The following is a 16,273-nucleotide window of genomic DNA, read 5'->3' on the forward strand; positions in this document are numbered from 1 at the left end:
ATATTTTAGAGTGGCCTTGGTTTTGAAAGTTTCAAAGAGAAATGATGTTCAATATCCACAGTTAACCATCACACACTGTCCACTATCTGAATAATTGCAAGACAAGGTTGATACAGGGTTAAACTTTGAACCTGTTCCGCAATTCAATAAGATCATGACTGAGCACATCCCCAATTCCATTTAACTATTTTGCTCCATAGCCCTTGGTGCCCTTACTTAACAAGGATCATGGATCCCAGTTTGGATATATGGGTCAGGGTAAAATAGCATAGTGGTTATATTACTGGACGAGTATTGCTAAGAGCTTGGACTAATAATTGAACGGCATGAGTTCAAACCCTGCCCTAGCATTTTAACTGTAGCTAATTCTCGCGAGCAAAAAGCTAGTTTCAGTAATGGTGATCAGGTGACTTCCAGATTGTTGTAAAAAAACCATCTGATTCACTAATGCCCTTTAGGGAAGGAAATCTGCCGTCCTTACTCTTGCCGTTGTGTGACAAATAAAAAAATAAATTCTGTTTTGGGGGTGGGGGGTGAGAACTAAAGGCTGCGGGACTATGCAAACTTCATCTGGCCAGGTAGTGACCAAACCACCAACTCAATCTGGAGAACAGCTACCTTGCAGATGGAATAAAAACACAAAATGCTGTAAAAACGCAGCATCTGTGGAGAGACAGGGTGAACGCTTGGAGTCCAATATGACTCTCGAAGACATGCTAAGTTTCTCCAGAGTTTTCTGTTTTCATCTCGACATGTATTAATTTGCCTTTGACGGGAACATTACAGTGAAGAGGGCATTGAGTGTCAGAGGGAAACATGTTGACTCGCACTGGACTCTCTCTACACATCAACTTCCAGTCGGCACTCGGAGAAATGACTGGTGCAGAAAACCGAAGAGGGAGGGGAATCTCGTTGGTTCCCACCTACTTTATAAAACGAAGAATTATAGAAGGGGAGGGGGGAGTGGTTGAGAAAGGTGTGTGTGTGAGAGAGAGAGAGAGAGGCCGCGCGATGATGGAATGGATAATTACATGTTCACATCCACTTTCCCCAGTGCCTGAGTGCAATTTGGATACCAGGTGCCGGATGTGATAGGAGCCGAGAGCCAGCGAGTTTGGAGGAAGATGCGGGCTTATCACTGGTACACCGCCCTTCTCATCCAGCGCAGCTTGTACCTGGTAAGACAGAGCAGGTTAACAGAGGCAAAAAATACACTCAGTTCAGCTGTACTGTAAAACTTCTGGAGCCAGTGTCATTGCATCGTTTATCGGGGGGCTTTATTCTGTAGATCAGACCGGATCAATAGTTCAAATCACTGCTTTCAATAAAGTGACAGTAAACTCATTTCAAATCTGCGCTTTTCTGAATCGATCCACATCAGTTTTAAGGGCGAAATGGGCCCGTGGAAATCAACAGCGACCCACATGAATCCTGTGCCTGGCTAGAGTGCTTTTCAATTTCAGAGTCAGGGTTTCCCATTTGGAAATCGGTGAGTGTCGCTGTCTATGGAACAATGTCAGGTCTGATTCAGCAGCTTGTGGAGGTTAGAGAGCTTTGCTTTGGGCTGGAATGAGCTCATTTCTACAAAGGTCGGAGGGATAAAGGGGGTCCGGACCTCACCCTGTTGAAACCCGTGTACAGCGACCGGGGGTTGGGGGCGTGGGTGGGGGGCATCAGATCCTGAGTTTTAACGCTAACTTTAACTTGCTAGCGGTAACACTGCTGTTGGGATTGAAACCTCCCCAAGAGCGGCTGCTGAATTACCAACCACACGACCCTTGTGCTGGTTTGCTGCACAGACAGGGTCTGGAGAACCGGGCAGAAGGGGGTGGGGGGTGGGTGGATAAGGTGGGAGTTCAGATGTTCTCACTGCTGGATCTGTCCACCGTGAGACATTGACACGACAAGCCTGAAAAAAGCTAATAAAGTACCGCGTTCCTGAAATCCCCAATATCTCCATTCAATCATTGCTACAGGAGACACTGATCCGCAGTGATTTATTAATAGGTGGCTATATTTGGCTGGGACACTGACTCTTATATAGTCTTTCTGTGGGAGTAAATTTGACATCATTTCATTATCACGTGGGGATGTGTATATATATATATATGTGTGTGTGTGTGTGTGTGTGTGAATTTGGGAACAAGTCATTGCCGAAAAGCTCCTGTTTCTATCTACTTGTTCCTTTACTGATTATCAAAGAGCACCGAGAATAAACCCATTGGCTTCCTGACCCCCCTGTTGTCGGCGAAGCTACCTATCAGGTACTCGGATCCTTGAGTAATACACAATCCAGAATCCAGTCAGGATCCAGCACGTTGTGTGAGTTGGAGCTGTGACGGGAGGGGCACCACTCCAGATGGCACTTGGACAGAGTGCCAGGGGGAGAGCAGTGCTGGCTGGCACTCGGCTTGCGCGTGCCTACAACTTGCAGTCAGAGCGACTGGAGGAAATGACGGGCGGACGGAGCTGAGGCGGCCAGGGGAAACAAAACTCCCATTTCAGACTCACCTCCCTGTGTTGCGAGGCACAAGTGAAGCCGGCAGCGGGAAAAGGTGTGCGTTTGAAGCCCTCCAGATGATGGACTGGGTAGTTCCGCGTTCAGACTCCGAGGCTGACTCCAGTCTGGGTCGCAGGTGCCAGATGTGAAAGAGCAGTTACAACCAACAGAGAAAAGCCCCAGCGAGTTTGGAGGAAGATGCGAGTTTATCGCTGGTACACCGTCCTCCTCATCCAGCGCAGCTTGTACCTGGTAAGGCAGAGCAGCTTCACAGAGGCAAAAAAAAAATACACCTCCAAGAGGGGCTGGTGTATAACTTCTGATGTCATTGTATTGTTGCCGTGATTTGCATTGTTCTGCTGCACAGGGAGAAGGAGAATAAAACTAAACCACTTTTGAATTTTTCCCCCTTTCACCCATTGCACCTGCAAGTGATGAAAATAACTTTAAATCGATCGACTTTTATTCGAATTGTTGGGGTGTCTGAATTCTCAAAATCAGGGTTATCTTTCCGTTTGCAAAGAGGTTGCTGCTGGATTTCATATCTATCCAGCTGTGTCGGAGATTGTGAGAAGGAGGGTGGCTGAACTATGGGAGAACTTCCAAGGTAATGGGACTCCCGCTGCAGTCACTGACAGCCTGCCTTCAGCTTTTGGGTTTTAAAGTGAAGTTTGTGGATTGGTCAGGGAGGCGCGATAGGAACATAAAAAACCCACATGCTGAGCTGCAAAAGCCAGCATCTCAAAACAACCCAGTCCCCAAAATCACCCTTCAAAATCTCCATCGGACAAAAGGAATCACTAATCGACTGAGATGGGTCTGACAGTTCTGACCTTTCTATGGAATGTGCTTTGACATCATTATTACTCAGGAAGAAGAAATGTGTTGGGAATTTTAAGAAATGTTTATTTCCTAGTGGGGTCTGCATGTGTAGGACTGGCATCACGGGAAATCCTAAGTTTCACCATCCCAGTATTTTACTCACTGGAGTTTAGAAGAACGAGAGGCGATTTTATTGAAACATATAAGATTCTTAGAGGCCTTGACAGGGTAGATGCTGATAGGTTGTTTCCCCTTTTGGGAGAGTCTAGGACCAGAGGGCATAATCTCAGAGTAAGGGGCTGCCCATTTAAAACAGAGATAAGGAAGAATTTCTCCTCTCAGAGGGTAGTTATTCTGTGGAGTTCTTTACTGCAGAGGTCTGTAGAGGATGGGTCGTTAAGTATATTCAAAGCTGAGATAGACAGATTTTTAATCAGTAAGGGAATCAAGGGTTATGGGGAAGAGGCAGGAAAGTGGAGTTGAGGATTATCAGATCAGCCATGATCTCGTTGAATGGCGGAGCAGACTCGATGGGCCGAATGGCTTACTTCTGCTTCTGTGTCTTATGGTCTTATTTTCTGTCATGCTATGGTGTCTGCTGATGCTGAAGCATTCCATTTACTTCAGGCTGCACCTCTCAGGATGAAGGTTCACCTCCTGGCCAACAGGCAACAATCAGGTCCCAAAGAGCCAACTCATTTAGGTCTCAGGGCTGTTTGACAGCTCACTTACCTGTTAGAGGGGGCAATCGACAGGTAAGATGAACATAATCTCTCCGGATTCATCAAATATCCATCTCACTCAGTGCTCCAGCAGTGGGCTGAGAAACCCTTTGACAGGATGGGGTGGGAGCTGCCCCATCCAACACTGACACTGCCAACCACCCTCCCCCCTCCCCTCCACCCCTCCACCCCCGAGCACACACGCATCAGGTTTTGGTCACCCTGAGTGAATTGGCCCCCGGGGGATTCACTCCTTGGCCGCTTGCCAGGAGGTGAACTTTCACCCTGAGTGATCCAGCCTGAGATAAACGATGTGCTGCAGCATTGGCAGGCACCTTAGCAAGGCAGAAAATATCAAGGTGGACTGAGATTTAGGAACTCCTGTGATGCCAGTTCCACAGATTCAATGTAGTAAATTGCATTCCATTATTTACTGAAACTGTGTGGAATAGAAAAATATTGCCCCCACCAGTGTTAAATACAGGTCGCTATGAAGAATAGTGGGAGACTGTTAATCCTGTCTATCAGCATTGTCTTATAAAGCAAAAGAAATAATCAGGATTAACTTTAATATGCGTAATTCTATCCATTTCTGTGTTTTAAAATGATCTGTTTTAAGCAATAATTGTGACATAATCGGATAAGCTGGCTGAGGTGCAATATTGAGACTGGACTTCTCCTGTGCCAGGTACAATTTCAAACCAGTGCTAGAGAGTACCACCCTGGAACGTGACTCACACTTCCCAGCTTTAGTGAACCTCGAAACTCTTCCCCCCATTATAGTGCTACCTTCATAATGGCTCAAGCCCATAATTACTTCTATGGTGATAATGAAGTGGCGGTATACTGTATCCTGAATCTGAGGGATGCTGAATTACCAGGCAGCAATCATAAACCCAGAGTACTCCAGTGATCTTTCAGATGTGTGTGTGTGTGTGTGTGTGTCTGTGTGTGTGTGTGTGTGTGTGTTAATACAGCTTCAGCACACTGTCAGTCTCAGTCCTTTCTTCCAGCCACTTGGCTTGATAATGTTATTAGCAGCTATTGTTTGAGCAGAAAATCCGCAGAGCTAGCAATAAAAATGGTTCAAATGTTTTGATCTTCATATTAAATGATGAGATTGCCCCTTTCCAGAGTAAACTATGCTGTCCATTTCAACTGACCATGGGAGGTTAATTGTGTGCCTAAAATTCCCAATCCGTGAAAAGCACGTATTTGCCGATGAAAATGGTAATGAGGAAAATCATTTCCAAGTGTCAGTTCTGAATGCCACACAAGTCAAGTGACATTTAAATATTTGAGTGATGAATTCCCCTTTGCACCTTGCAGAACACAAATGTGTTTCAATCAGCTCACACCATCACATCAATGATGAAAGATCCCTGTGAATGAATTACACGGCAGGATTTCAATGAGGGCTTCAGATAACTTAAACCAGAAGAGTGAAACCTGAGCTGGATTAACATTATTAGAATCCCAGGATTTTTCTTTCGCATTAAATTTACTCAGTTCTCATTTTTTTGGCGTCATTTATATACATATGAGTTACCTGTGCTTTCCAATGGTTTTGTTACTGGTGCAGTGCAGTTTGCTTGATATAGAATTTTCTACATAGTGTTTGAAGACAAAGCTCATATTGCAATGTAGGGATAAAAAGGATCATTAATTTTATGAATTAGAATTGGAAGATATGCTATATGGATGGATCAGCAGAATTAGAGAATTATTTAGATGGCACATTTCTCAAAGGAACACGGGAACATGAACAGAGTATTCATCTCCCTGAAGGTGAATTGTTTTGCTTATTGTTCAGATTACTTTGCTCCTGTTTCTTGCTTTTCTTCACAGTTGTTGCCCATGTTTTATTGTAACTGAGAGAGAACTGACTGGCCCTTCCCTGTTTCCAAAGCCTCACTATTTCCCCAAACTCACAGTTGTCTTTCATTGAATGAGATGTTTATCGACTATGATTTACATCGCACAAGTAGGAATGATTTTGTTAACTCTCAAGCAGATAATTAAGCTATAGAGATCATTCTCACCACCATCACCTGGAAGTTCCCCTCCAGGCCACTCACCATCCTGACTTGGAAATATGTCATCGTTCCTTCACTGTCGCTGGGTCAAAATCTTGGAACTCCTTCTCTAACAGCACTATGGGTGTGCCTAAACCACATGGGCTGCAGCGATTCAAGAAGGCAGCTCACCGCCACCTTCTTAAGGGCAACTAGGGGTGGGCAATAAATGCTGGCCCAGCCAGCGAAGCCCACATCCCATGAATTACTTTTTAAAAATGCAATGTAAGCCATACTGAATAGTTTATCAGGTGGTATTTCAATTATATAATAAGTGAGATGTATCACTGTTAGCCTGGAATGTGCAACCATCTTCGGTGTTACATAGAAATCTTACCACTCATCCAAAGGTTTCCCCCTCTTCCACAGCCACCCCTACTTAACCATTAGAACATCACTAGAAAACCAAATGGGAAATCACAGTTTAAATCGCAATTTCAAGTTGCGTTGGTATCTTGATTCCCAGGGGTTGAAGGCAAGATTTTCCTGTCAGGGTGGGCTGTTTTGGAGTAAGGAAAATAGGTGGATCAAAAATTGATTGTCACAGTGCAACTATCAAGTGGACTGTCTGCCTTCCAGAACACAGGCATATGAGATTAAAGTGATGAACCTTAGAGATGGCAGATGAAGAAGGTCCCAGTTTAAACACCAGGTTGTGCTATTCACTAATCTCCAAGAGTGGTAGGTTTGTTACAATTGGTCTTGAAGTTCCAGATGTAAGGTCGCTTTTGTGGCTGGGGTTGAATATGGGATTTATCTCAGCTCTGATAGCTCCACCCACCAGAATAACTTGCCAACACTCACATGCGAAGACTAGCCACCTCACTGCAGTACCAAAGAGTGATCAGAGAGTGGAACTATATTCCAGGAAAGCAGGGAGAAAATTAGTGAGGGGGGAAAGGCAGATGGGGATACTGGAGTATAATACTGATAATTCCCATAGTGGAAAACTCCACTATGCTGCCTGACGACATTCAGTGCTACCCTTCCTCTGTACTAGATAAAGTCAATGTTTTCAAAGCAGTGCCCATTTATCCATGCTTGTACCACTCCCTGTGCCAGTGGGGGAGACAGTGGTGCAGTGATAATGTCACTGGACTAGTAATCCAGAGGCCCCAGGCTGATGCTTTGGAGCTACGGGTTCAAATTCATGGCAGCTTGAGGAATTTAACTTCAATTAATAAAATCTGGAATTGAAAACTATGTGACCATGAAACAATCATCAATTGTCATGAGCCCTATCTAGTTCACTAATATTCTTCAGGGAAGGAAATCTGCTGTCCTTACCTGTCCTGGCCTACATATGACTCCAGACTCACAGTAATGTGTTGACATTTAACTGCCCTCTGAAATGGCCCAGCAAGCCATTTGGTTCAAGGGCAATTAGGGATGGACAATAAATGCTGGCCCTGCCAGCAATGCCTACATCCCATGAAAAATAAATTTTATAAAAGCCTCTTGTTGCAGCCTCAGAGAGTTGAACACTGCTGCACAATATCGACAGGAGCTCTTGCAAGAGCAAGAGTTTGTACCTAGATCGCAGGGATGTTCAATCTCCTGGAGCCAGTAGAATTGCATCGAGAAATGCCAATAAGATTTGAGAGGGGAGTAAAAGGGCCAGCACAAACTGAAGGAGGACAAAGATGAGTATCAGCCCGGCTTGAGGGAAGAGGTGAAGAATAGTGGCAACGTGAATTAGGTGGGAGAGAAGAATGAAGTGTATTTAAATATCGTACTATGCCTCTCAGATACAATGAGATGTGGTCACCGTTGGTCTGTTAGTAAACAGCAGCCATTTTGCACTGAGCAAAGTCCAACAAACACCAATGTTCTGAATAACGAGTTTGATGCTGGTTGAGGGAGAAACACAAGTTAGTTATTGAGGAATATCAGCTTCTTCAGATAGCACCATGGAATCCTTAACATCCACTGAACTAGAAAACCAGGCAAGAGAAATACAATGCTATCTCAGCACTGCACTCAACTGAGAGCATAGATTATGTACTCAGGTTATAGTGTGCGACTTAGACCCACAATCTTCTCGCTTTGAGTGGTTGGGCTTTTTGAAGCTGTTAACCAGCTTTCACTTGTTCCTAGCTTAGGATATCTGCAACTGACCAATAAAATACTGAATTGTTGGTGCTTGTTTAATGGGCACAATAAATAAACCTCTTAGTTTCTGAATAAACAGGAATTCCCAGTGATAAGCACAGTTGGTTAAATTTACATTTCAAAAATGTTGAACAGTTAATTCAATTCATCTTCTGTTTGTTGGAAGTACACACATGCCAGAACTAGCAATGAAAGCATTGCATATCTTAAAGCAGCTGCTCTACTTGGAACTCGGTTGTGGCAGGAGGCTCCCTGAGGACAGCTGAAATGCTTTAGTGATGTCCTCAAAGCATCCCCGAAGAGGTCCAACATACCCATCGACTCACGGGAGACCCTGGCTTGTGACTGACCAAAATGGAGAAGGCTCATTTGGGAAAGCACTGAATAATCATCAGGAACATGCAGAGGCGAAGTCAAGGCTTCGGAGGGAGCACACAAACCTCCAAACAGCCCACCTACCCAACCCGTCAAGCAACGCATGTGGCAGAGTCTGCAGATCGCACATTGGACTTAGCAGCCATCTCAAAAATCCATCGAGCTGGAGTGGAAGCAAGTCATCCTCAATCCTGGGGGACTGTCTAAGAGAGAGAAGGAATTAAAGGGACAGATAGTCTCACCTGTTCCATTTCTCATGCCGTTCATCATTATTTGGTCAAGAAAACAAGGAGACAGTCTGCTGTCAGAGCTCTGTCACAACTATTCAATCTACAGACACGTGAAGGTATGCCAGAATGAGATTCCCCTGAATTTTACTCCCTTCCTGGGAAGAGGCTCCTGGCTTTTGCAGGCCTCTACTCCGCAGTTGCTAAGACCACAGTCTCACTGGGCTGGATTTTCAGTTGCCCATGAGGGCGAGGCCAGCAGCGGGTGCACTTTGAAAATACTGCCCTCAGATGGCGTGTCAGTCTCCTGATGCCTCCGAGATGTGCTGGAATTTTTAAACGGAGGGCGGTAGTGTGGGGGTTGGTGGGGGAGGGGAGGGGAATCCTTCAATCCACACGCCTCCAATTAACCTGCTGTTAAGCTCATAGCTAAAGGGCTGGAAGGACGGAATCAATTTTTTAAAGATAGTAGTGGGTAGAGTGGATGGTTTGGAACACAGAGCACAGCTGCTGGGAGTTCAGCAGGGAGCCTTTGTTGATTATGACTGCTGATTTGAAATATTATTTTTAATATATGGATAGTCAAACTGAGGTACTCATGTGGTGGCACAAAGCTGCCATTGAGCAGAGCAGTTTAAGTGCCTGATGAGTGAGCACTTGGGTGTTTGTTTGATCCATTCGCCCAGGCAATGGCTGGCGTCTTGTGCCTTGGAAAATTGTCCTCAAGAACTAGATCACATCCCCAGGTAGGACCTGGTGCCATTAATTTAGGCGCCGATCTCACCTACAGGGCAATTCAGGCATTTGCATTTTTAAATCGTGCTGCGTCACCAGCCCAGCAATAACCTGGCATCGGATTCATAAACCCGGATTGTAAACCTCACCCACCAAGTCAGGACCCTCAGATATAAAGCCTTAACCTAACACTGTCAATGACTCCCCCGCCCCCTTTGACTCCTGCCTGCATGTAGGTGCAGAAGGATTCAATAGATAGTGATCGGGAATGACAGACCTGTTCGATTTAACCCAGGCGCCCCTGGTGCCTCCAATTCCAATAGGCAGGGACGCCATGATCAACTCCAACTACAACCATGGCTGAGATCAGCTAAAGACATTTATTGTCCTACTGCATTTGGTTCTACAGCAATAACTGGCGGGTGCTAGAGATTAAGGCTTGGAAATGAATAGTTCGGAGCATCTGACTCGCCTGTGTTCATTTGCTTTTTGAAATTAATATTACTCAGAACAATAATGCAGATCCTGATTGTGCTTTTTTTGTGTGGCTTTCATGTACTTCAGCTGTGAGCTTTTAACATGCAATATAAATGATTTTAATTTCCCACAGCCAACCTGCATTTCATTACTTGTCAGAAAATGAAACCGGTGTTGGCATTCCTCCTTTCACTCTAAATAAGGATCATGCTTTCTCGCTTTCCCCTGTGGTAGCCGGGAGCTTTACCTTGGGGAAAAAATCAATTTCTCATACAGCGTTAGTTGTAAAAGTCCTTCAGAAAGGTGTTTAAAGATTTAATAGTAATGATTTTGGTTCAAAAAAGGCTTCAATGCCGAACTAACCATTTTCGAGGCTCGTGCTAAGGCACAGGGCTGTGGTGATTATGAGCTTGGGATGTTACTGAATCTCCTGTTAATTACGGAGAATTATTTTAATAATTTTGCTGAAATTCCTGTTGTGTTGCATTGGGCTTATGCGTGTTTTGTTTGTCGAATATTGGTGAAGAATGAAGCCTGATTAATTAAGCAAAATATATAAAGCTGCACACAACAAAATAAAGGGTAGTGCTGTTAGGCTTGTTCATTCAAACCTAAATATAGTTTCCAGCTAGTGTCATGTTTCAGATTCTTTTTTGATTCTTTTTCCACAGGAAGGATTCGGTAAAAAAGAGTTAACCTAAAATTTTGGGCGTTTAAAAGCAAAGTGTATTCACATTTATTTGAAAGAAAAGACAATACAAGGCCAAAAGTGCAAATGAGCTAATCTTTGATGTTGCTTTTCCATAGACTGCAACTTATACAGCAATAACCTGCTCATTGATGCTTAGTTTCAGTTCCATCAGGGCCACTCGGCTCCTGACCTCATTACAGCCTTGGTCTGAACATGGACAAAAGAGCTGAACTCATGAGTTGAGATGAGAGTGACTGCCCTTGACATCAAGCCAGCATTGGACCGTGTGTGGTATCAAAGAGTCCGACAAAACTGAAGCCATGGGGGATCAGAGAGAAAATTCTCCACTGGTTGGAGTCAAAAATAGCACAAAGGAAGATGGTTGTGGTTGTTGGAGGTCAATCATCTCAGCCCCAGGACATCCCTGCAGGAGTTCCTCAGGGTAGTGTCCTAGGCTCAATCATCTTCAGCTGCTTCATCAATGAACTTCCCTCCATCCTTAAGGTCAGAAGTGGCGATGTTCACGGATGATTGCATAAGGTTCAATACCATTTACGACTCCTCAGATACTGAAGCGGTCCAAGTCCAAATGCAGCAAGATGTGGACAACATTCGGCTTGGGTGACAAGTGGCAAGTAACATTCGTGCCACACAAGTATCAGACAATAACCATCTCCAACAAGAGAGAATCTAACCATCTCCCCTTGATATTCAATGGCATTGCCGTCACTGAATCTGCCATTATCAACATCCTGGGAGTTATCATTGTCCAGTAACTTAACTGGACTAGCCATATAAATACTATTGCTACAATTGCTGGTAAGAGGCTAGGATTTCTTTGGCGAGTAACTCACCTCCTGACTCCCCAAAGCTTGTCTACAATCTACAAAGCACAAGTCAGTAGTGTGATGGAATACTTTCCACTTGCCTGAATGAATGCAGCTCCCATAACACTCAAGAAGCTTGACACCATCCAGGACAAAGCAGCCCGCTTGATTGGCACCACATCCACCAACTTCAACATTCATTCCCTCCACCACCAATGCACAGTGTCAGCAGTGTGTACAATTTACATGATGCACTGCAGCAACTCACTAAGGCTCCTTCCACAGCACCTTCCAAACCTGCGACCTCTACCACCTTGAAGGACAAGGGCAGCAGATGCATGGGAACACCACCACTTACATGTTTGCCTGCAAGCTGCACACCATCCTGACTTGGAACTACATCACTGTTCCTTCACTGCCACTGGATCAAAATCCTGGAATCCCCTTCCTAACAGCACTGTGGGTGTACCTAAGCCACATGGACTGCATCAATTAAAGAAGGCAGCTCACCAGCACCTTCTCAAGGGCAGTTAGGGATAGGCAACAAATGCTGGCCTAGTCAGTGATGCCCACATCTCGTGAAATATTAATTAAAAGAAATTCATTATTCTGCCTTGGCAATTAATTAATCAGCCAACACCTAGTGTGTTGGGCAGCCTCTGATCCTTTCTGTCTATGAACACAGGAAGCTAAAGAACAGAACCAGAGACAGAGGGAGTCAATCTGATCCAGCAAAGACTATGAAGTGCGTCAGATCTGAAAGTTAGAGGGACAAGCTTTAAACAGGCTAGTAGCTTTGCATTTAGGAGAGTTTTTGTTTGCTTTTCAAGTGAAATAAGATGACCCTTTGATGTGGGAAACATAACTATTCGTATCACTCTATAAACACAAGATGTACTGTTCGAACTTAATGAATCCAATCAATAGCTGCTGCACTGTATGTTCAGCTGCTTTAAAATGAAGGCAGCTCAAAGAATTGTATCAGTCAGATACAAGGAATTACTGCTGTTACACCCCTGGATTATGCTATCACACAGTTAGGTGTTGTGCAGTATGTGCATAATTCTAAATGCATGGTACTCTGACCACTTACAGGAGTGACCAATACCACTGTATTTGGGAGAAATCTAAGGCACAACCTTAGCATTATAACAGCAAGTCATAGGGTCGAAAGAAGACTGTCGCCTGCATGGGTCGGACGAGACAGTTCGATTTTTACGTAGGCAGTGTGGAAGTTTCTAAAATGTAAATTACATAATAAAAATACTGCTTTTCAAAATGTTCTATGATGTGGCAGAATAAATGGCAAAAGATTTTCAACTAATGTTGGTCAGGGGTAAAGCAAACATAGGGGGCCGGTTAACTGAGTTGGCGAGATGGCCAGTATGTGGTTCAGAATAATGCCAACAGCATGGCTTCATTTCCTGTTCCAGCTGAGGTAGAGCAGGGACCTGTCTCCTTGCCCTGCCTCTAAGAGCGGAAGGCAATAGCAAACCGCCACTGGCAAAAAAAGGAAACAGCTCAGGAAGAAACTTCAGCAGACAATGAGCCGAGGACCTGTCTCTGTGGAACAAGAAACGTAGGAAATAAGAGCAGGAGTGGGCCATTCGGCCCCTCGAGCCTGCTGCATTGGAATGGAAAGCAAACATCTTCAAATGAGCCAGAACAGGCTTGATGGGGCAAATAGACTCCATCTGCGATCCCACGATCAAAATTCAATCCCTCAAGCCCCACCGCCCCACCCCCTCTAATTCTGACACTCAGGTAGATTTTTATGAATGTTACCTCCTGACACAGGAATGTACGTAGCGGGCAGTTTAATAGGGTGTTCAGACTTAGCGGTCAGCCGTCCCGCAGGATTTTCAGTCTCCAAAGACTGGGAGATCATGAGTCCCTGACAAGCATTTCCAGCACTTAAAGTTGTGTGCAAGCAGGTGTAAGCTAATCCCTGATCAATAGTGCAGATATGAAGGAAATTGCAATTGATGGAAATCAGAAATAAAAAGAGAAAAGATGGCAAAATGCGATTGAGCAGAAATAAAAAGTAATGCTGGATCACGCTCTAAAATGTTTGCAAGTAAATATTGAATATCATAGAAAAATTTCCAGAACAGGCACTTCCTTTAAAAAAAAATCCCCTCCCTCCCTCCCCCAATTCTGCCTCTGCATTGTCGATTGACATTGCCCCTCTTTCAACCCATTTTATGGTTTGTCCCTCACCATCCTCTGGAGGCAGGAGGAGGTTTACAAGTCTGAACTTTTTTAATTAGCCACCAGATTTGAGAGAGCTGGAGTTGACTAATTTCCTGGGGCAAACTGTCTCGAGTCAGTATCTTGACACGTCTGGTATTACAGGGAATTTGTATCACTCATCGGGTTGCTGCACTGATTCTACTTTATCAGGGACTGAGGAGCTTGAAGGCTATTACTTAACAAGCCTGGGAAGGTCAGAGCCCTGGATGTGCTCGACACTCAACTACAATTTCACCAAGAATGCACAGTACTTAAACAGGTCAGCAGGTGGTGCTGCCTCACAGTAGCCGAGAGTGAGAGAAGGCAGTGTCGCGCAGTCGGGTGGCATTAGAGTTGGAGTCATGAAGAAGTTGATGTGTTATTCACCTGAATTGTGTGGAGGGATAAGTCCTTCACAAAGGGAAAAAAAACAAATTGTGTGACTCTTAAAAAAATGCTGCACGTTACATATAACACCATGGAATAATAGAATGGTTACAGCAAAGAAGGAGGCCATTTGGCCCATTGTGTCTGTGGCAGCTCTCTGCCAGCACCTACCTACCTTTTCCCTGTAGCCTAGCGATTTTTTTCTCTTCAGATAATGATCCAATTCCCTTTCAAAAGCCATGATTCAATCTGCCTGTTAGCAGTACATTCCGGATCCTAACCACTCACTCTAAAACAGCTCTTCCTCATGTCGCCATTGCTTCTTTTGCCAATCGCCTTAAATAGGAGTCCTCTGGTCCTCAATACCTCTGCCAAAGGGAACAGTTTCTCTCTTTCCGCTCCGTCTAGATCTCTCGTGACTTTGAATATATGCATTATGGAATATTTATATTGGAATAAGATTCTTGGAGGGAAAAAAAGGAAGATTTAACCATGGCAATTTATTTTACCGAATAGCTCTTACCATTCTCTTGAAAAACTGGCATTCCATCACACAAGCGCAGTCACACAGCTTCTAACAGGGATTAGTGCTAATTGGATTAGTTACTGCTTTTGAGGTGTATTTATCAGTAATCAATAATAATTCATTTGACTATGATGAAATTACATCCTAAATTGCATTTGCATACAGATTCCGCCTCAACAGTAATTAATTTTATGAGGACAGGGTGTTTTTTTCTAAGCTGTATTCAACCAGACTACTCAGCTTAAAGCCAACAACCTTTCAGAAATACAGTATCTTTTTAAAATGGCAAATCCTTCAATAATAACGCCCCTTATTCTGTGGATTTTAAGGCTTTAGCCTTCAAATGTGTCAATAAATCAGTTTTGATTATGTCAAAGGTAATCCTATCTGATAAAGGACAATCATTTTAGCTAGTACTGTAGTGTTGGACCATAATATTTGTACATTAATATTATGCACTGGATATTATAAGAAATAAGGTTGTTACTGTATTAGTAGATCCAAACATGCTATTCTATAGGTAGCTCAATCCCTCTGTTCTATATGTAACTGCGCTTTATATCTAACCCTGAAAAACTGCGTTGCTTGTTATCTGTGAACTGTAACTGAATGCACATTCAATATCCAATGCTTTCCCTGAGTTCATCTCTCTGTCATCCTATATATTGGAACACTCAGCTTGCATACGTACTTCTTCCTTTGTGTTTTGTTCTATATGTAGATCTTTTCACTAGCCTATGGGTTTAATCTAACCTTGGAGTATGTGACTGCAGTGTGACAATAGCTGTTTTTAAATGTTTTGCCATAGAAATATTTCTTGGGTACCATTAAGGTCTCAATGTGCTTTGATGAAGACTCATTTTCATTGTTGGAGAGTAAAATGGGGTAAGGATTAACATGGCTGCTGACCCATAACCTGTCTGTCTCTTGCTGGGTGGATTAAAATTCCATCAAAGTTCAAAGGAATTATGGAAAAGACTTGTTCATTTCTGAAGCATTATTTTTACGGAATTTATTTAGAGTTTGTGTACTTCAGGATAAGATATAGATAAGTAATGAGTTTTCATAAAGACACGACTCTCTGTGGCCTTATCATAAATTGCACTTTTGTTAGCGAGCTCCTACATGCTTCAAACTTGTCTCTTCCACCTCCTCATCTCATCTCCATCTATTCATAAACTCACTGAAAAGCCTAGATAGTTTTCATCTGGCCTGTGCACATTGCATAGGGAGATACTGTAGTGTACTGTCCCTTTCAATCTGAAACAGCCTATTCTGTTCATTAAACTGGTAGATAATGGCTCACTCCCGGGGACGTTTATCTTTCCAACTGTCCAATTGTCAGGATATTGGCAAAGCTCGAGTTGAAGCTTAAAATGCTTCGGATTTCTAGTCAGGGAATTAATGCTTTTGAGTTCAGGGAGTGAAAACCGCTAGAAAACAGGAAGCAGCCCAGTCACGTAGGCCCCAGTTTGTAACCTGATGTCTCCGAGTTTGAATGCCAGCGCTGCCTGACACTTAAGTCTGCCAGCTATGTCTTTGATAATGCTATCTGCTTAAATGTA

At 43.7% G+C, this 16,273-nt stretch overlaps 1 protein-coding gene across 1 annotated transcript in view; it reads left to right on the forward strand.

The window, feature by feature from the left end:
* The first annotated feature begins 1,119 nt into the window (after positions 1–1,119).
* Positions 1,120–16,273, forward strand: part of LOC144667735 (neurexophilin-1-like) — a 72,790-nt gene continuing 57,636 nt past the window's right edge. Inside the window, exon 1 of the mRNA XM_078529188.1 lies at positions 1,120–1,178. Within this exon, the coding sequence (XP_078385314.1) occupies positions 1,125–1,178 (54 nt within the window). The 5' untranslated portion in view covers positions 1,120–1,124. The remainder of the gene's footprint in view (positions 1,179–16,273) is intronic.

Source organism: Cetorhinus maximus, chromosome 25 (genome assembly GCF_964194155.1).
Source record: "Cetorhinus maximus chromosome 25, sCetMax3.hap1.1, whole genome shotgun sequence".
Lineage (NCBI taxonomy): Eukaryota > Metazoa > Chordata > Chondrichthyes > Lamniformes > Cetorhinidae > Cetorhinus > Cetorhinus maximus.